Genomic DNA, 22,276 nt, shown 5'->3' with positions numbered 1-22,276 from the left:
CAATATTGGGCAAAACAAAAATGTCCTTACCTGGCGCTGAGAGGATGACAGGGTTGGTACCAGGTGAGCCTCTGGAGTGGGTCTGAAGAGAGCTCTTGAAGCCTTTTTAGTTCACTTGGAAGCTTTCGTGGACTACTGGTAAATGGCATGCATGCTGTCCTTTCAATGATGAAAGAAACGAGGGAAAGCTGGCAAAGTCTCATCATGTTTTGGACACATATTGTAATCTTCCAAGACTGCTGGATTCCTGTCAGTGCTCATTTGACACTAAGTCTATAGTCCTCTATTGGGAGTAATCCCAGTTGAATTCACTGTGGCTGACTTCTGAATAGATATGCATAGTTTTGAGCTCTAATTTATTGAATTTAAATCACTTCTTGCATCTCCAGCAAGTTCATTCTGTAGAATCTAAGTGATAGGAAATTTGTTTTGTTGAAACACAGATTGGAAGATGCTAACGTTAAGCTGTTATCAGAAATCAGTGTTAGGAAATCAGATGGCAAAATATATATTTAGGAAATCATCTGGGGTATTGTACTGGGTAAGATGTAAATTCTTGACACTGAAAATGTTTCTGTTCACCTCCAGAATGAAATAATCAAGCGATAAGTATTATGGTCCAAACAACTCTTCACATTTATATGAATTGAGTTTATTGAGTGTGCAAACTGTGTTTCCAACTGAATAATGTGTGGGAGTGCATGTTTTCATAATGAAAGCTCACGTTAATGGTCTTACAAATGTATGGGGTCAGTTCTAGAAGAGTACAGTGAATTAACTTCAATAATTTTTTCTATATGTATTGCCACCTTACCTGTACATTTTGTAGATACTAATTTTGAATGGTTTCACAAAGGGAAAATAACTCATGGAAGGAGCTTTTTACTGTATTGTTTCTTCAGCAGTTGTAAAGGTCCAACAATTTAAAGAACCGCAGAAATTAAATATCTTTTCCCTGCTATTTCTTCTAAATTCTATTTATGCAGTCAGTACAACTATAATTGCTGAGAACTGATTGGAACCATGCTGTCTGCAGTCCAACTCAAAGAAATATATGCAGCCTTATCAAATAAGTTATGCTTTTATGACTGCTGAAATGAATACCCAGAAGTGCAATAAAATTTTAATATATTTTTCTGCCTGAAATTAAATACTTGATTTACTGTTTGATTTACTGTAACTATTAATCTGAGGCTTATATAAGTTGGGAATTTTAAAGAGTCACCACTTTAATGTCTTGCAACATTATTGCTAAAGAACAATATGCTTACCATTTCCTCTTGGGTTTGGTTTATGGCAATTTGAAAGCCATATGTTGACGCTAGATGGTTTGGATCAACTCCTAAAACCTTTGAGTCCTGTGTACCATGGCATCCAAAAATCCTTGACACAGGGTGGCTGATGTTTGCTTCTGTAATCCTGTATTTTGTGTTCTTGTATCCATAAAGGACAAAGCATCAGAGCACTTCAACACCATTTATTCAGTTTCTTATTATAGTGCCAGATTTTTAATCTGAATATTTGGGGGGGGGGGCGGTATGGTTCTCAAACATTTTTGTTTAGTTTATTTAAACAATTTATATACCTTTCAACTACAGTCATCTCTAAGCAATGCACAGAAAATACAATATGGAAAAGGTAAAAATCAGTTAAAACTATTTAAAAAAACTATAAAAAGGTCAGCAGGGAGGATGTCTTTTTGACCACAACTGGAAATTCCATAAATTTGGACCTACGATAGTGAAGGCAAGGTTGATCTGGACCATGCATCTATGCTGCAGGGGACCACCGTCTTGGCTGTCTCTTTTTTGCAAGGACGAGCAAACGCTTTGTGTAGCAGTGACAGTGGAACTGAAAAAGATATTGATGGTCAACTAGTCACAGATTTAACCTTGCTCTTTGCAGAGTGCTCAGAGTATTTGGCTGTTGGGAAGCAACTTGGAACACAACACACAACATTGGAGTCCTATTTTTTCTTCCCACTACTCTCTATAGATAATTGGGTATGGGTATTGGCCACTCTCCCAAAGTCCTTTATTTCCCTGGTGGTTAAAATAATTCAGAAATGGGAGTGACTCCTTGCACTCTCACCCATAGTTCTTCAGTTGCTTTCACTCTCCCTACTGTTACAAATTGTTTAAGGCTGCCTTATTTAGGGGGCAAAGGAGCCAGAGGCAACAGGGGTGGAACAATCACTATGGGGCATCCCCAAAAGTCCACATAAATCCAGACATTTTTACAGCCATCTTCTATGCTGTGGACAATTCCATTTTTTTTATCACCCTTTCCCCCATGCTCCTCTCAATTCAGTTCATCCTCCTCCTCCTCCTCCTCCTCCTCCTTCCTCATCTTCTTCCTCCTCCTCCTCCTTGGCAATCACTCGTAGCCGAGTAAGATTGTCTTCCATGGAAACGGTTTTAATAGTGAGTCCATAAGTGACTGTGGAGGCCAATTCTGGATCTACACATCCTTCCACATAGGTTTCTGAGCAAGAGTTAATCATAGTGAGGATTTGCCAAACGAGCCTTCCTCTTAGCTCTTTTCTCCTTTTCACCCTGAGTTTATGCTTCTTCAAAGTCCATGACACCTTTGGTAAAGGCTGTTCTCCAACTGGAGCGCTCGCAGGCCCGTTTTTCCCAGTTATCAGTGCTTACGTTACTTCTTTAAAAAAAAGATTTGCCTTGAGAGTGTCTTTAAATCTATTTGGTGCTTTAACAGGAAACAAAAGCATTATATCTGTTGGTTCTCCCTCTCAGCTATTTCTTGGTTTCTTTCCTTGAACTCTGACCATCAGAGGGTAGGATGAGAACAAGGCAGTCAGACACACATGTAAGCTTGGTGGCCAGGTTGCGGAGCCTGGTGCCTAAGACATAGTTCCAAAAGATGCTCTGCTGTAGCCCCTGCCCTTTGTGGATTGTGTACATACTTGTCTGGTCTCCCTCTTCTCTTGATACTCACCGTGGCACTCAGTCGCAAAGGAAAAACATACCCCTGACATGTAAAATGTCCCCAGTATCCAGTTAAAGGATGTTGGGTAGCAGGACTAGGAAAGTCTTCTACCTGAAATCTTGGAAAGCAGCTGCTCACTCCTTATTTGAGCACCTGCTTGGTAACCTAGAACTGCTACATGTATTGGTCACAATGTAGAGATCCCTTTTTTTAAAAAGTCAATTCATATCCCTAACACAATACAAATGCCTTCATACTGTCTGACTCCTTGATTCTGGATACTTGTGGCATTAAGGCTGTAACCCTAAGTCACTGAAACCAGAATAACTTGGGTCCCATATTTGATTGAAGTTGCTCTTTATGTTATGAGTAATAGCTATATCCGATAGACCAGAAATAAGTGTGGAGAAATGGATAGATATAGTGTATTCACATATGTGCATAACATGAGTTATATGTAGGCAGAGATAATTTACTGACATGGAAAGAGAAACCATTTGAGAAAATAGGTTGTTTTTTTAGATCTCGTGTGTGGCCAGGCATTTGTATAAAATGCTTTGATCCGGATAAGAGGAAAATAGGTGATGCCATTGAGTAATAACCTGCAATTATTTTTTATAGCCATTGCATTCCAGTATCATAAATCAGTGCTTATATTGCTACGGTACAGAATTGGCATGATTACAGGTTCTGACAAGATGGTGAATCTGATTCAAGTAGTGTAATGCAAACACTTCCACCTGGTGCATAGGGTTTATGAGTGTAGAAACGGCTCAGTTCTTTTGTCTTTTCTATATATATAAAAAATTAAAATAACCCCTCCACTTGATAGTGATTTCTTGCATCTCTAAGTTGGGAAAACTGTTAGAGTGTCATATTTTCTTCCTGGATGCCAAGAGGAAGGTATTGGTTGAGAATGATTGACTGTGGGCGACATGGTAATCGATCATGAAGTAAGACGTGAAAATGAATGACTCAGGTTTGTACAAAGTCAGTAAGGGTGCTCCTCTGCTAGGGTTTTGATAGAAAAAGTTAAGTGGATTAGGAGAAATGAGAAAAGTATGACAATTCCTGAGGAAAAGACTAAAAGCCGAAGACTGTTTTGATAAAAGAGAAGAAAAACACACAGGTCTTGAAAAACAGCAAGTATTTTATTCAGACCATATAACAGAATTCTCTTCCCACCTCTCAAACTTCTTTACTTTTTCTGCTACTCAGTCATGCAAACATGCCATCTTCTTTGTATGCTTTATGTATTTATTATTTGAGCCAGCAAATTTCCTTTCCTCTCTTGAAAAGTGCTTTCAGGTTGTATAAAATGCTAGACAGATGGGAAAAATCATCTTAGCTGACTGATGTCTCTCTGATGATACATAAACCATCAGTTACTTGTTTGGAAGAACCCTGGGGGCTGGTGGGTTGGTTAACCTCAAACGGTGATTGCTACAGAAGCTTGTTCCAATCAGAATTTTCACTCTTTTAGTATTCATAATGCTGAGTATTCAAATGAAAATTAATTCCATTTAATTTCAGCCATTCTACAATGCTTATTTAAATGTTAATGTGCCCACTTTCTGATTTATTAAATTAGATTATGAAGAGATGGACATGTTAAATATCCCCACGAATCTGATTTGATAAGATTTGAAATATTCCTTATTTTGTCATATGTTCCAAGTTGCCTTTGCATATAAATGCCTTGCAAGTACTCTGTAGTTTATCTTCGTAACATAAGCAAAGGCACATCTGTGTAGAGCTGCTCCCATTCTAAGGTCATCATTTTGTGCCCAAAAGGGAACTAGGTGGAAACCATGAGAAGACAGTGGTATATGAAAGGAAGGCCAGGAAAAAAATGTTGCAGTAGGTGGGTGAAACTGGGAGACTTCTGCCTCACATTTCAGCTGAAGGGACAGACGTGGTAGAGTGCAGGTGGGCCACTGTGTGCTACCCCTGCTTTCATATTTATCTCAGATAACACTGCAAAAAGTTTTCCCTAATCAATATCTATATGATAAGTGTAACACCACACTGAATTTGTGTAAACTTATATATGCAAGTAGAGTTGAACAACAGCTGTTAAGTTCATAATGGCATCAGTGTTTGGGGTTCAGCTTAACTGGACAAGATTGACTCCATCCAGAAAGCTAGCAATGACCCTAGGAGCAGCACTGTTGTGAACATTGTTAATGTGTAAAATGGCCTATCCATGGATACAGGAGCAATGACTCTGCAGAGATTTTCCTGAACACTCTAGCTGATGAAAATATCACTGTAATAGTGGAACCTGCTGCTGGTTCATTATGGCTGTGGATGAGCAGATTTGTACAGTGCCCTAGTTTGCGTGTCATGCTAAGCCAAACCATAGCTTAGCACAAATGCACTGGTTTCAAGAGAGGAGATAGTGATGAGTTTACTCCCCCACCCCCAGTCATTTTGCTGCTATGGTGAACTAAGCCGTAGCTTGGCTTAGCATGTCATATAAACCTGGACTTGTTGTTTTAATTCTGCTGGACAAACCATAGGACAAACCTTGGTTACAGTAATAATAATAATAATAATAATGATGATGATGATGATGATGATGTATTATTTGTACCCCACCCATCTGGCTGGGTTTCCCCAGCCACTCTGGGCGGCTTCCACAAAGACCAAAAATACACCAATATGTCATACATTAAAAACTTCCCTGAACAGGGCTGCCTTAAAATGTCTTCTGGATGTCAGGTAGTTGTTTATCTCTTTGACATCTGATGGGAGGGCGTTCCACAGGGCAGGCACCACTACCGAGAAGGCCCTCTGCCTGGTTCCCTGTAGCTTTGCTTCTCACAATGAGGGAACCACCAGAAGGCCCTCAGCACTGGACCTCAGTGTCCGGGCAGAACGATGGGGGTGGAGACGCTCCTTCAGGTATACTGGGCCGAGGCCGTTTAGGGCTTTAAAGGTCAACACCAACACTTTTAATTGTGCTCACAGTTAGTCTCTTGTTAGAGAGCTAAGCCACGTGGATGACGTGGTAAGCCAAACTATGGCTTAATTCAGTACAACGCAGCAGCAAAATGACGGAATGAGCAAAGAAGCCATGAGCTCCTTTTTGGGAGCTTATGTGCTTTGAGTTCACACTATGTCATAGTTTGGCTTAACATGTTATGTGAACCAGGTCACTGTGTTCTTCCCATCATAGATTGCAAGCATTTGACCTAGAAGATTCTAAATGCATGTGGATGCACACAGTTCTCATTCATACAGTGACTTCCATTTGCTGCAGTGACAAAGCCGACTCCAGGACTATATCTACATTGCTTCTCCAGCTGTACCCCCACTCTTATGTGATCTCTGCATTTATTTAATTTTAAAACAAGGATCATAAATTTCTGAGTCATATGTGGTGGGGGGTCGCGTGCGGGTCTTCACCTTGCCACACAGAAAATCTTAATTTTTGCAAATGTGTGAACTTGCCCTAAGTGGCATTCGGCAAATACATTAATTCCTTTCCTGTAGCAGACTCCTTGCCTGATTAATCAATGACCTTATTCTGGTAAGCATTTCTGTCAGTATCTGTCTTGCTAATAACTCTATTTAGCCTAGAGCATACGAGGCATCGACTTCCTCTTCAAAGATTGTTAAGTAAAAAAAAAAAGTGTTGGTAGTAATGTGGGCATTGCTTGTCCAAGAACGTTAAGACCTCAGTCTGATTTTTCTAACCATAAAAGGCGATGTGTTATGTCTTCCTGTTTTGTGTGGCTGGGAAAGGAGTAAAACGAAGTTTTATTGGAGAAAAATATTTCCGTTCAAACAGTATGTGAGAGAATAATATTCCAGAAAAGAGCCTTTGCAGCAAATTGTTATTCACAATACGTACTTTCTGGCTGCTAATTACTATACTAGTCCATGAACAACTATATACTATTCTAATTACTATATGTGCATGTGAAGACTCACAAAATAAGTAACAGTTTCTCCTGAATAGTCTTTTTTAAAGTACAAAATAGGTTGAAGTGGTTGCTTGAAAACTTTGAAGATTGGTTTATTAGGTAGCCAGTTTAAATGATGGTGTTTCCTGCTTATTTCAAGTGACAGAAAACATGTGATCTAATAGATGATGAAGCAGTTAAAAGTATAATGCAGGAGAAACTGAACGGTACATGTTGCCAGTCTAAGAATCTGTTTCCTGTATTGCGTTTTGCATTTTGATTCCTGCATTGCAGGGGGTTGAACTAGATGACCTTCGGGGATCCCTTCCAACTCTGCAGTTCTATGATTCATTTGTGCCCGGGTATAAATGTAAATGCAGAATATTATGTGCCGCAGCATTGTGATAGCCTCTCCCGTGGGGATAAGTTGCAGGAGGATGCTAACCAAAAACAGCAGCAGCCAAACAATTTATGATGTGAAAACCGTACATTTTGTTGTGAGAAAGAACAGGCTTTCTCAGTCTCATGGAAGAAGTTGGAGGGGGCAGGATTGCAATCAAGCTGCTCTGTGTACTTTTGGGAGGACATATGTACCCTGCTTTAAATGCCCAACATTATGGTGCTTTTATTTTGTGTATTTATTACAGAGGCTGCGGGAAGGGCAAGACTTCTACTGCCTTTCAGATCCCTTTCCAAGAAGTGCTGTTGTCAAGCCTGTTTAGAATCATAATCTGTTAGGAAGACTGTCAGTGCCTGGCATTATTAATCCAAATTGGTTCTTACATCAGGTAGATAGTCTAGACCAGGAGTGGGGAACCTGTGTCCCTCTTGCTATTTGTTGTTGTTGTTGTTGTTTAGTCATTTAGTCGTGTCCGCCTCTTCGTGACCCCATGGACCAGAGCACACCAGGCACTCCTGTCTTCCACTGCCTCCTGCAGTTTGGTCAAACTCATGCTGGTTGCTTCAAGAACACTGTCCAACCATCTCATCCTCTGTCGTCCCCTTCTCCTTGTGCCCTCAATCTTTCCCAACATCAGGGTCTTTTCCTGGGAGTCTTCTCTTCTCATGAGGTGGCCAAAGTATTGGAGCCTCAGCTTCAGGATCTGTCCTTCCAGTGAGCACTCAGGGCTGATTTCCTTAAGAATGGATAGATTTGATCTTCTTGCAGTCCATGGGACTCTCAAGAGTCTCCTCCAGCACCATAATTCAAAAGCATCAATTCTTCGGCGATCAGACTTCTTTATGGTCCAGCTCTCACTTCCATACATCACTACTGGGAAAACCATAGCTTTAATTATACGGACCCTCCAGATATAGTTGAATTCAAACTCATGTCTTTATGGTTAATGAACAGGAAGAAGGGAATTGGTGGCCTGCAATATCTGAAGGGCCACAGGTCCCCAAGCCTGTTGTAGACTATCTTAGAATACACTCTGGTGTGTTTTCATCTTGCATCTCTTAAGGATATGATGCTTTCCTCTTTGCATTCACGAAGGTTACTACGTTGGTTCTGGGTAGCACTTGAACCCGAGCTACAATCAGACTTCTGAGCTAGCGAAGGAGTTATCAGCATAATTATGTAGAACCGTTATATGCCATTCAGCTCACCCAAGGCAAGGGGACATTTTGCTGTGGTGAAGGTCCTTGCCACATCTGTGTTCATTGTGCTCATTGAAGTGACCAAAGGATACAGGTTGTCAAATTGTTTTTGTCCTTGAGATTATTGCAGTATTCATCTGCTGTATATAAAACTGGGGAGTGAACCCTGTCTTCCATCCTACAACCTTAATAAAATGAGATATGGAGCGGAAGAGTTGTGGAAACTGAAAAGGTGCAAGTTCTGTTAGAGAAAACGAAAGTCAATCTTGCCTCTTCACTTTGGAACATGGCTCCTAACATCCATCTCAATAGTAGAGAGTAGCAAGAAGGGGAAACAAATAGCGCCAGGTGCGTGGGAATTGTGAAGAGCAGGTAGATAAGGAAGGGAACGAAAACATTTGAAAGCTTGTAGAAGTTCACAAATGTGAGAAGAAACAGGGAGCCAATGTTCAGAGAAGTGTGGTGGGGCAAAATGAACTTTGCAACAAATGGAACATAAATTTCTTTTATCAGTTAGCCTCAACAAGTGAGTTTTAGTCATGAAGGTGGCCTATAAGTATTTGAAATATAAAAAAAAATTTAGATGAGCTGAAGAGTTTAAGATAGTGGAAAGAGTTTTGAAGGAAGAGACAGAAAGAGAAAGAATAGGCAATATGAAGAGCAAAGCTTTTGCAGATGTGCTTACTTACTTGCTACTGGCAAACTCATATTTTAGCCTGTCAAGAGTAGTCCTCCTTGCCAAGCAGGACTAGTTGCTTATTTCTAGGGTTTGTTACCAAATATAGGTAGCCTTCTAGGTTGGGCACAGTTTGGCATAGAACACACTAACTCATACCATGTTTGCATCACCCTAAGATAGTTTATGGGAGCAAGATGTCCTTTTACCTCCCATGTAGGTATGCAACAAGGGTTGATCATATTAAGAAAGGTATCCAGAATATCTGGGCTTGTGATCACACCTGAAAGGGACATTGCTTTTTTAAAAGTGGCAGATTGGGCAGCTGAAATGAAAAAGAAATGCATTTTGATGCAGGATGCACATTTTAAATACAATGAAAGAAAATGCTGTCCAAGAATCAATCCTGATAATATAAATAGCATTATGATGTGCCACTGAAAGATCTTAAAGCAAACAGAGCATACACAGAATGTGTCTTAACTTCTGCAGATTAGATGTCAAATTTAATACTAAATAGTAGTGTTTATTACTTGTACTTCACAAGATCAAGCCCTGTGTTATAACATTCTCAAGATTCCTTAGTATGTTGTCAGTTCTTATCTTTTCACATTAAGATGTCAGGCTCCTCAGGCAAGAGTTCATCTTTTCCTTTATGTCTTGAATAGCTCAAGTACACTGTCACCACTTAGCAAAATAATACTGCAAGGTTTATTCGAAACTGTTTGGTATAGGTTTAGAGACTTGTCATGTAGCTAAAATATGCTTTGAGTGTTTTACCTGCTGGCCAAACATAGGCACATGACTGTAATGTTAACTCATTCTTACTGCACTACCATCATAAAAACAAAAGATGCCTTTAGTGTGCATTGCATGATGCAAAGAAACCACCCACATGGATGAACTTGAAACTGATGCACTGTTTTTCATTGTTGCTTTGGCTTCCTATGTTTGTTTTTGAGCATAACTATGATCTGTTGAGGACAGGAAAGACATAGGAGCTCAATTGGGTCACCTCAATCTTGAGACGTTCATAGTATTCATGCAGTGTATATGGTTAGGGGATGGGAACTGAAGGAGCCTGAGCAGGGTGTTCACACAGCAGTATTGTTGATAAGGGTAGAAATATCCTTTAGCTAGGCTGCAATCAGTTTGGGGGTTTCTACTCTTTCTTTGACAATATCGGATTGGTTACAGTAACTCAATGTGTCACTTTCTAAAATATTGTTTTGACATAATCTGGTGAAACTGTATGTTCCTTTAAAAAATACTTTGGAGTCCTGTTTATTGAAAGGACAGTAGTTTTCCCAGTAGATTATATCTTATGTAGCCAAGTATGTGTTTAGATTTATAGCTCTTCCTGTCTTTCAGGCTTAGGGAAATAATGCAGTGTGTTCATATGAAATGGGAATAATGGGCATAATCAAGAAGCTCTCCTGAGCGAGACTCATGTGCAGCTTCCATTCCTTTCAAGAGGGAAATAAGAACTTGGGTTGTGCCCAGTTTGTGTAATATGAAAGCCAGCAATCTCAGTTTAAGATGATACGGGTTCAGCTTTGAATATTGGTTTCCATCTTATGGTGGTATTAGTGACCATGAAGTCCTTAGCTGAGACCCAGATAAGGGAGCATTTGCCATAAATATTGAAGTCCCCATCCCCAATATGTTAGAAGTTCACAATGCCAAATCCAGAATGACCTTTGCCAGTCCTGCTGCCTGACCAACTTCGTGGCTGAGCTGAAAATTCTGGATGATGATGGTGATGATGATAATTATATGCCGCCCATCTGACTGGGTTTCCCCAGCCACTCTGGGTGGTTCCCAACAAAGTGTTAAAAACACAGTAAAACATCAACCATTAAGAACTTCCCTGAACAGAGCTGCCTTCAGATGTCTTCTAAAAGTCAAATAGTTGTTTATCTGTCTGACACCTGATGGATCCGCAGCACAAGGTACAAAACTGGCCATGTTCCCCACTGGGTTCTTCTGTTGGAAATACCTCAGTCATCTGGCATGATCCTTCCTCCCTGAATGTCCTCTCTTGGCTAATGTTGTACCAGATATATGGCTGGAAATACTCTAGGCCGTGGGCCGGATGTGGCCCAATTGCCTTCTCAATCTGGCCCGCGGACAGTCCGGGAATCAGCATGTTTTTACATGAGTAGAATGTGTCCTTTTATTTAAAATGCATCTCTGGGTTATTTGTGGGGCATGGGAATTCGTTCATTCCCCACCCCCAAAATATAGTCCAGCCCATCACATGGTTTGAGGGACGGTGGACCAGCCCCCTGCTGAAAAAAGGTTGCTGACCCCTGCTCTAGGTCAAAAGAAACCCTCTTGTTTCATCCATCCAAGGCTGTATAATAAGCAGCAGATTTCAAGTTGTGGAAAGTGGATATTTTACTAAATAGTACTTACTTCAATAGCATCATATCCAGGGTGGGGAACAGCAGCTGAGGGAATTCCAGAGGTGTGAGTCTTGCATTTCTTGAGGTTAGAGGAGGCCTGGGGCAGCTGATAACAGACTCAGTAGAAATGATCCCCACCCCACCCCCCCACCCAAGTGCTGGTAAGTAGAAAGTAAGGTGTACTCATGGCATTCTTAACTCTCTCCTGAGTAGTGAGAGCTGGGCTCTTGCATTGAGCATGAAAGCTGCCTGAGATGGAGGGAGAGCTGGTGAAGCAACTCTTATTCCCTCGCAGTGCAGTTGTTGTCGCTGTTCAGTATATATTCTAAAAGCAACCACTTAACTTGGAAAGGAGCAGTGTAGTCTCTTTACAGCTTTTATCAATCAGTTTTATTCATTATGATGGTTTTTACCCCAGAAAGCTGTAAAACTGAAACAAAATAACTTTGCTGTGCAGATCCATGTGGTTAGAAAACCTTTCCAGTATGTAAGCAAGTAAGGAGTTTTCACAATCTCAGCAAGAGCTTTATCTGCTGTTTGGGCATGATTTGATCTGAGCCATTTAGCTGCAGAGAATATGTTTTGTGGGCAGGGGGTGGGAATTCATTACAGTCTTTCTCTTTTCTTGGTTGGATCTTTTGTCATCAGGGACTGAGCAAAATAACTTGGACTCAAGGAAGAGTATTCAAAAGTATTTCTGTGTGAGAGAAATGGCACTCTTGCCTGAGCACCTCCAGGTTGTGAATTTCTGAGGTGCTGCCGTAAGGTTTGCGAGCAAGAGCTGGTGGAATGGTTGTGATGGTTTTGCTGTTGAAAATTCCAAAATAAGCTATTGGATCCGATCGAATGTCTAGTTACTCTGTAGCAGGGTGGGTCTAAGATGTGGCTCAATGCCTTTTTGGGTGCCCTTCGGCAACATTTCCAAAGTTGGGTAAGCAAGCCGCTGGACTTTGGCAAGGAGGCATGAGGGCTCTGACAGCGTCCTAGAGTCCTCCCACCTCCCTCCCAAAGCCTAGTTAGTGCTTTCCCAGTTTTGCGAAGGAAGTTGGAGGGCTCTAGAACCCTGTCAGAGTCTAACACCTCCTTCCCAAAGCCCTGGCGCCTTTCATAGCTGGCTTTGGGAAAGCAGCATGAGGGCTGGGGGGGAGGCATCAAATTTTAGTCTTCCCCTCCCACCCCCACGCAGGACAAAGCAGTGTGTGGCTCGCAGGTTCCATGTTGAAGCTCACGTGGTATGAAAACTTGGGCTGGCCTGTTCTATAGAGCATTAAAAAGCTTAATAATTTATGTAGGTCCTACAGCTAGGTTTTGCACAATGAAGAATAAAAGAGACAGGCGCTCTTGCGGCGTTAGAAACCTGAAAGAAAATCCAAAATACCTTCCAAAGAGGCAGATCACGTATTGCACGGAATGCATGAGACACTGAAGCACTGATATTTTTTAAAAGCACCACTTCTTTAGAGTTGAGGAGGTGAATAGAGATATCTGTGTGTATGTGCCATTGTTTTAAACTATGTACAGTGGTGCCCCGCAAGACGAAATTAATTCGTTCCGCAAGTTTTGTCGTCTAGCGAATTTTTCGTCTTGCGAATTATTATTTAGACAAAGGAAACAAAGTCGCGAGACGTTTTCGTCTTGCGAAGCAAGCCCATAGGGAAATTCGTCTTGCGAGGCAACTCGCAAACGGAAAAACCTTTCGTCTAGCGAGTTTTTTGTCTTGCGAGGCATTCGTCTTGCGAGGTACCACTGTATAGGGGTGTGTATAGGGGTGTTTTTTGTGTTTCAGGCAGCCTGCAGTTCAACAGGCAACTTCTAGAGTGGCAGTATGACATACAGTGGTACTTTGGTTCTTGAATGGCTTAGTTGTCAAACAAATTGTCTCCCAAATACCACAAACCCGGAAGTAAGTGTTCCGGTTTGTGAACGGTTTTTGGAAGCTGAACATCCGACGCAGCTTCCACTTGAGCACAGGAAGCTCCTGCAGCCAATCAGAAACTGCGCCTTGGTTTTCGAACAGTTTCGGGAGTCGAACGGACTCCTGGAACAGATGAAGTTCAAGAACCAAGGTACCACTGTAATACACATCCATATTTCAGCAGAGGTATTTAAGTTCTGTATGTTAACTATGCTGTGGCACCACTGTGTAATTCATCCTTGGAGATAGCCACTCTCCCTTTTTCCATTGGTCAGTAACCTTGAAGCTTGTTTTTCAGACAAGGATGGACTGCTGCTCTCCAACAAGTTTGCATCTAAACATTGATTTCTCCGTCCTTCTTGTGTGGTTGGCATTCACTTTTCTGCTCTCTCCTGGAGCCCTAGTGAAGCATCTGTCTGCCTGCCATGCCCAATAGAGTACCTTTGCTGAAAAATCCTCCCCTCAACTGCTTAAGATAGCTACTATAATTAAAAGCTTCTAGTATTGTCCGGCTAGCTATATCTTTATTCATACAGTACATGGTACCTCGGGTTACATACGCTTCAGGTTACAGACTCCGCTAACCCAGAAATAGTGCTTCAGGTTAAGAACTTTGCTTCAGGATAAGAACAGAAATCGTGCTCTGGCGGCGCAGCAGCAGCAAGAGGCCCCCATTAGCTAAAGTGGTGCTTCAGGTTAAGAACAGTTTCAGGTTAAGAACGGACCTCCGGAATGAATTCAGTACTTAACCCGAGGTACCACTGTACAGAGGAGCTTCAGTGCTAGCATATTTAATGGATAACTTGAGATGCAAGCCAAGCTTTTCTCTGAGATGGAAAGAGGAGTGTGTCTTTGTAGGAGGCAGAAACTTGTTTCATATGTAGATATTCATAAAGTTGGAGCATGAAGAAATATTTCATACAGAAGGGCCCAAAATCGAGCAGTGGAGTTCCATTTCAAGCAAGGTTCCTCCATCTGATTTCAGGCAGTTTCCCCCTTACACTGCAGTTCCATGTTCAGGATCCCCCACCACCACCACCACCACAAAGAAAAAGCAACCTCTGGAGAGGGGAGGGGAGAGGAAAGCTTGTTTGCGCAAGCTGCCTTCCTCTCACGCAACCACTGCATACAACACAGTATTTTTAGCATCTAATATCTCCAGAATGAGGAAGCTGTCTCCAATACTGCCTATTAACATGAGGCTATAAATGTTAATAATGGAGGGGGGGACGCAGGCAGGCAGACAGGCAAATGGTGGTGTCCTTCAATCTAACTGGGCAAAAATGGTTAGGATAATTGTGTAGATTTGTGCAAAGAGCTGAACTGGGAACATGTACACACCCTCTCTGATGGGTGTTAGTTACGAATAATTATGGGTACTTGGTTGGCATAAATATTGTCTTTTGAAAAATCGGTATCCTTTCCTGAGTTTATACCTGTTTTTTGTAGGTTTCTTCGTTTCTCAGATCCTTACTATGCAACTTGGTTCTGCTCCAAACACAAGGGGAAATGAATTATAGCAGTTGTAACAGTGTAGAGCAGATGTTTTGGTTGGACTGGCTATTAGCACTGTGACTCATCATAAATCCTCAGTTCCAGTAAGTTCCCAGTTTTTAGTTACAGTAGGTAGAAGGATGCAGGAAAACAATGTGTTCGTGCATTGTGCTTTGAATGTGTTTGCGCATTAGTTGCCAGGAATCTATTTTTTAAAAGGTTACTCTGTTGTTTAATGGCTTACATGGTCAAATAAAAAACAAATTGTGAAAGGTATCCTGAAACCTACATCACTACAAGGAATAAGAACTAGCACATCGTTTAAACGATCCTAATGGATAAAACACAAAATTCAGTCAAGAGAATTTTAGCATACTATACGTTACGGGGAAATGATTACTTTAAAAATGCATTGTCATTAAATTATTTGTTTTTAAAAGAAACCTATACCCCCATCACTGCAATATGCACATGAGGCATTTTACAAATACAAGTAAAAACAATATCAAAATCTCTGCATAACAAATTGTGTGAGAGTTTTATGGTGAATGAAATGGTTTGTTGTTGTTTTTAAAATAGTTGTATGTTCTAAGCATCCTCCCCCCCCCCCCCTTAAAATCTGTGATCTTCAAAACTGGGAACAGTGGCTTTTTCTGAACTAGGAACAGTGGCAGGGAATTTTGAGCAGTGTGTATCAACACAGCTTGTTCACAGTATAAACCATAAAGGTAAAGGTAAAGGGACCCCTGACCATTAGGTCCAGTCGTGGCCGACTCTGGGGTTGCGGCGCTCATCTCGCTTTATTGGCAGAGGGAGCCGGCGTACAGCTTCCGGGTCATGTGGCCAGCATGACTAAGCCGCTTCTGGCGAACCAGAGCAGCACATGGAAAACACCGTTTACCTTCCCGCCGGAGCGGTACCTATTTATCTACTTGCACTGGTGTGTTTTCGAACTGCTAGGTTGGCAGGAGCAGGGACCGAGCAACGGGAGCTCACCCTGTTGCGGGGATTCGAACCGCCGACCTTGTGATCGGCAAGTCCCAGGCTCTGTGGTTTAACCCACAGCACCACCCGTGTCCTTGTATAAACCATAGTGCCCCATAAATCGGTTCTGGGCTTCCCCCCATCCTCTGATTTAGTATGAATGAGTAGTGTGATCATACAATTAAAGAAGAGGGAGAGAGTCTATCAGACTAGGGGGGAGTTCTGTAAAAGTTGTGCCAACACTGAGATGACCCTGTTCCTGGATCCTACCAACTGTCCTTTCAGTGTGGGCAGTGAGTAAGCTGAGTGAGGGCAGTGAGTGAGCTGAGACTTTGATCAAGTGGATTTATATGGGTGAAGGCAGCCCATCAGGGTGTGGTTAACTTAAACTGGGCCTGTATACTAATAGGTAACCAGTGCCTTTGGTATAGAATCTTTGTGCTCCAGTTGCCACAGCCTGTTCAACATCCTGACAAGCCACTTTTTGTACCAGTTATCATTTCTGAACTGTCCTTGAAGGCAGCCCTGCATAGAAAGTGTTGCAATAGTCCATTCTGAGCGCAGTTAAACCACTAGGACATCGACTACCAATGTCAGATCTGCTTTCTTTGGTAAGTGCACTCTGCCTAGAGAAAGTGCAGTTAAGTGTGCAAAACAATACATACGCAGCCCTGGGCTCCCCGATGTCTTGGTGTGTCCCCCCCCCCCCCAGCAGATGCGGAGTAGACAGTGACAATGAAAAAACAGACATGCATATAGAAGTGACTCAGTATTATAAGCAGGCCTGCATGACCTTCAGCTCTTGTTCAGGCATGCTACAAATTCTTCCTGCAAGTGTCATCTGTGATACCTCTGGCTTGGTTTACCCCCCATAGGGTATTTCTCTTTCAAGTTGCGGTAATTAGAAAAAGGATTCCATCACGCTTACATAGTTGTATTGTTATCTCTTTACCAAATAAATAATTAAGTATATATATATATTTATCACAGTATTTATATACCCCCCTCTTGCAAAGCTTCAGGGGCATATAAACATTTAGGAGTAATACAAATACACTACTGAATTATGGAAATAGAACAAACTGATTTATTCCCAAATTAAGACCATTGCTGCATCTAGCCCAGTACTAGGCCACAACTCTCCTGGATTTCAGACTTTCCCAGTCTTTCTACCAGTGAATGAACCTGATTACATTCCGCATGCAGAGCATGTGCTCTACTTCTGAGCCATGGGACTTTTTGCCAGAATATTTATTCTCTGGGAGGTTAGCAACACTGGAAAGAGATATTGCTTGGTTGCTCACGAGTCCTCTTACAACTTTTAAAACAAAAACAGAGAAAGTCAAGCTGATTGAAACAATTGGAGAACTACATTTTTCAAATTTTGGGAGGGTCAGCAGAATAGGCCATGCACATGGCCAAATTTGGCATCTAAAAAGGTAAAGGTACCCCTGCCCATACGGGCCAGTCTTGACAGACTCTAGGGTTGTGCGCCCATCTCACTCTATAGGCCGGGGGCCAGCGCTGTCCGGAGACACTTCCGGGTCACGTGGCCAGCGTGACAAGCTGCATCTGGCGAGCCAGCACAGCACATGGAACGCCGTTTACCTTCCCGCTAGTACGCGGTCCCTATTTATCTACTTGCACCCGGGGTGCTTTCGAACTGCTAGGTTGGCAGGCGCTGGGACCGAGCAGCGGGAGTGCACCCCGCCGCGGGGATTCGAACCGCCGACCTTTCGATCGGCAAGTCCTAGGCGCTGAGGCTTTAACCCACAGCGCCACCCGCATCCCATCAAATTTGGCATCTAGGAAACCATAAATTCACTTCCCTAATTTTAAAAATAATCTTGCATTCATAGTTGTGAAGGGCAAATTGAAATGGTGGCAGCAAAATGTCTCAAGATTACAAATCATGAAGCAAAGAATCAACCCATATTCCTTGTTTGTTACAGTTATAAAAATTTTATTATTATTAAGAGCTGAGTTGAGTTTTGAGGGCAACAATTTCTGCAGAAGAATATTGTGACATGCCCACTAGCAGTAATTTGACATCTGCCATGTTCATAGCAATGACATGTAATTTATGTCGACCACATGCACCTAAAATATGCAGATTTGTCCCTGCTAATGTTCTGTTTTCCAGTGTGCCCCTCAGTGCTGAGCAAGTTGTCTCTCCACATTTTTTTTAATGGGTTGCACTTGCAGACTGCAAACCTCTTGAACAGGCCTTGGACTCTCTCCCATTATTGAGCTTATGTCTACTTTCAGTCTGAAGTTGTTTTCTTTTTGTGTGTGTTTGTTTGTAGGATGCAAATGAAGACCCCGGGGAAGATGTTGCTCTTCTTTCCGTCAGCTTTGAGGATACAGAAGCTACTCAAGTTTTCCCCAAACTGTATCTGTCTCCACGAATCGAACAGTAAGTGCAGCACCTCATATATGATATTCCTGTTCTCATAACATTTAATTATACCACTTGCTGTTCATGCAGGAAGTTTTGGGGGGCATCAAACCTCTCTGACTTTTAATTGACAAAAGCCAAGATTATGATTGTAAGTGGCTATGCTGGTAAAGCCTTGCAGTTTCCCATGCCAGATCCATCCTTAAGTATATGATACTATTAGAGCTGAGCCAGCACTGGCAGTATTGCAAGCAGCTTGTAGCTTCCTGAAATGGTATTGGTTGAAGGTTCCATCTTTTCCCTCTTTATTCCATTGACCACGCCCCCCCCCCCCCAACCAAGGGGATTTATGGTGCAGAGATTTTTCTCAGATTTTTTTCCATTACGGAAAAAAATTAAAACACCAGTGACAGGCTGATCATAGAATCACAGAATTGTCGAGTTAGAAGGGACCACAAGGGTCATCTTGTCCAGCCCACTGCAATGCAGGAATACTTTGCCCAACGTGGATCTCGAACCCACATCCTTGAGATTAAGAGTCTCATGCTCTACTGCCTGAGCTATCCACTGCTTGTATGTCAGTCATCTGGTCAGTCAACGCACTATCCCAGTAGCAACTTTGACAGAATAGTACATGAAAAAACAGCAGTGAATAACCATAGCAAATGGCACAACTCACCAATGGTTCTAGCACCTATTAAAAATGAAATAAAGTAATTAAATGCTACCATTCAGCAATGTCACAGCTGCATGAGTGACAGCCCCAACTCATGCCTTCGCCCAAGTTGGGTGTCTTGTTAACCCTTTCATTGTGTTTTCCTATGCAGTGAATTTACATTCTTGCAACGTGTTTCAGCTGTAGCTAGTGGATATTTTTATTGAGAGGCATAAATCAAAGTGTCTGGAACTCTTTGGCTGTTGTGCTAGCTTGTGATCTCTGAATCTCAACTACTGTGGGAAAGGGGTCAGAGTGATGTGAACCAGGAAGTGATGCTTGTTTCCCTGCCGCAGCCTCTGTATGCCTGGTGCTGCATCATTATTACATTGTGAGTAAGTCAGTAGCCAATCTTCCAACCTGTGTAGTCAGGAGTGAGGAATGCAATGCAACAAGCTTCATTCTGCAAATGGACAGAGCACTGGTTAAATTTAATTCTCACCTTTTTAATGCAGCATTTAACAGGGAATAGGATCAAGCTATCAAATAATTTTGTTATATGTTGTTGTTGAATAGCATTCCCCCTAAACTATGCCCTATGAGAATAGAAAAAGGCTTCTTCAGATTAAGCGGTATTTAGGCAAGCTGTAAGAATGCTTTTCTTAAAGTGCAGTTGGGAATCTGTGGTCTAAAAAGCTATTTTGACCAAGCACATGAAGGAACATTTTACTTGAAAGTTACTGTGCAATACATTAAGCAGACTTGCTAATAAACTAATTTTGCTCCTAAAATGGAAGCATTGGAAGTGGTGGGGAAAATCCACCTCCTTCATTAGTTTTCTCTTCTTCCATTTTTGGAGCTGAGTGCATCTCTGTTCCTTTTCCAGCCCCCCCACCCCCACACTTTGTACTTCAGTCTTGAAAGGTCTGCTTCAGAGCTTCAGGCTTAAATGTACTTTACCTTAGAGATAAGAATCCGTGGAAAAACCTCTTGTTTTGCTTTACGTCTTAACAGATGAAGGCTTCCAAAGAGAAAGTTACAAGTTGTTAACCTGAAAGAAAGCCTCAAAAACTTTAAAGGTTTCTAGTGTCCTTAAATGGACGCGGTATCTAAGGTGGAAGACCTGCTTCTTCAAATACCTAGTCTAGACATAGTTACAGGTAGGTAGCCGTGTTGGTCTGCCGTAGTTGAAGCAAAATTTAAAAATCCCTTCCAGTAGCACCTTAGAGACCAACTAAGTTTGTTACTGGTATGAGCTTCCATGTGCATGCATACCAATACCAAATTTAGTTGGTCTCTAAGGTGCTACTGGAATGATTTATTTATTTTTAATTTATTTTTTAGTCTAGACAGTGTAGGATATTGAAAGAAAGAAATGGTCTCAGGTAACTGATTGGACAAATACATCCTCCATAGGTTTGTTTTTATTATAGATGTTAAATGTGCATACACTTGGATTGTGAACGCCTATGGGACACAGTGCCAAGTAATTTGCAAAAGAAGAAAGTGTAATTAGACAGGATTAATTTTTGATTAGGATTAATACTGATCATAACTGAAGGAGGCTTTGGGGCTTGGGAGTATTGCTGGACCTAGCTTTGAGTGGCCACTGTAGTCAGGTATGTTCCTTCCCCCCAAAAAGCACTTTGAGTGGTATATTGTGGTATATTCATAGTGTCTGCTTGAGAAATATGTGTGCCTGCCTACCACGGTCCAGTAGCCTAGTTGCAAGGCATCCTTAATAGTCTACCTTTGAACAATGTCCAGGATGCTGACTACATTGTTGACTGGCTACAGCTTAGGACAACATACCTCCAACTCACAAATGACTGCTCTGGTTACCAGAGTTTCCAGAGCCAATTCAGAGTATTGGTTTTAGCCATTCAAGGCCTAAGTGGTTTGGACCTCAGATATTTGGAGGAACTCCACCTTCTCTGTACACCTCTGTGTGCATTAAGTTCTGCATTACTGCAGACCAGCATAAGTAAAAATGTAATCAGTGAGCTTAATCAGTCATAAGGAATGTTTCTCAAAAGCTGCTGTTTTCATTGAGAGGATAGGTCTCTGGCCCCAGACCCATACATAGCATGAGGGAAAGGGTTAAACTCACCCTCTCTACGTGCTGTAATCCTGATAGTTATCAAATACAACGCCCAGTAGCCACTGTTTTCATTTTTAAAACTATGCGCATTAAATGCAAATATGCATTTACCATCACATTTACTTTGACCCTATGACAGCTGCTGTCAAATTTAGCATCTAGTTAAGCACTTAGACATATTTTATGAAAATATATTGTTCAGACACCTTCAAACATTCTTTAGCAATAATGGGGTGATAAGATTTTAAATACAAGTCATAATGGTCTCATGTGAAAAGGTTAAGTGAAATGCATGTCATCAAGATTCTTTTAAGGAAGAAAGCACTAGAAATAATCTTTTGTTGACTTCCGATGCAAGCAAGTTACCCAGTTTATTTTATTGTTTTAATGCTAGCTGATTATATTTGTGAAAAGGAAGGCCAGTGCTTCAGCAAGTGCTTGTTACAATGCTAATTGTAATCTCCACAGTTGTTTATCTCGCATGAAAAAGTATAACTTTTGCTAGGAATACAAAAGTTCAGGATAGTTAATGGTCTGTCACCTTCTTTGGTGTAACCTCTACCGACTAAATTATACTACCATTTTATTTGGGGGGTAATTTGTGGTGTAAAAAGATAAAGGTAAAGGACCCCTGACAATTAAGTACAGTTGCAGACGACTCTGGGGTTGCGGCGCTCATCTCACTTTACAGGCTGAGGGAGCCGGCGTTTGTCCTCAGACAGTTTTTCTGGGTCATGTGGCCAGCATAACTAAGCTGCTTCTGGTGCAACGGAACACTGAAACCAGAGCACCGCATGGAAACGCCGTTTCCCTTCCCGCTGGAGCAGTACCTATTTATCTACTTGCACTGGCATGCTTTCTAACTGCTAGGTTGGCAGGAGCTGGGACAGAGCAATGGGAGCTCACCCCGTCATGGGGATTTGAACCGCCGACCTTCTGATTGGCAAGCCCAAGAGGCTCAGTGGTTTAGACCACAGCGCCACCCGCATCCCAATTTGTGGTGTAGAAGAGGGTAATTGCAAAGATCGATCCATCTCTTTTAGATTTATGATTGGTGAATTTTTAAGGTAAAGTGTATACAAAAAATTTTTACAAGGAGAGAAAACTACTCAAGAAACTTTGTTAAATTTGAATAATTACTTACTTAATTTTTATCAGGTATTTCTGAACTGGCAAATCTTTGCTT

At 41.7% G+C, this 22,276-nt stretch overlaps 1 protein-coding gene across 1 annotated transcript in view; it reads left to right on the top strand.

Annotated features, from left to right (window-relative positions):
• BABAM2 (BRISC and BRCA1 A complex member 2) overlaps positions 1–22,276 on the top strand; it is a 127,198-nt gene that overhangs the window by 30,953 nt on the left and 73,969 nt on the right. Inside the window, exon 7 of the mRNA XM_028724442.2 lies at positions 18,243–18,352. Coding sequence (XP_028580275.1) covers positions 18,243–18,352 — 110 coding nt within the window. The remainder of the gene's footprint in view (positions 1–18,242; positions 18,353–22,276) is intronic.

The sequence above is a fragment of the Podarcis muralis genome, chromosome 3, assembly GCF_964188315.1.
Source record: "Podarcis muralis chromosome 3, rPodMur119.hap1.1, whole genome shotgun sequence".
Taxonomy (NCBI): Eukaryota; Metazoa; Chordata; class Lepidosauria; order Squamata; family Lacertidae; genus Podarcis; species Podarcis muralis.
This window is presented reverse-complemented; position numbering and strand designations above follow the sequence as displayed.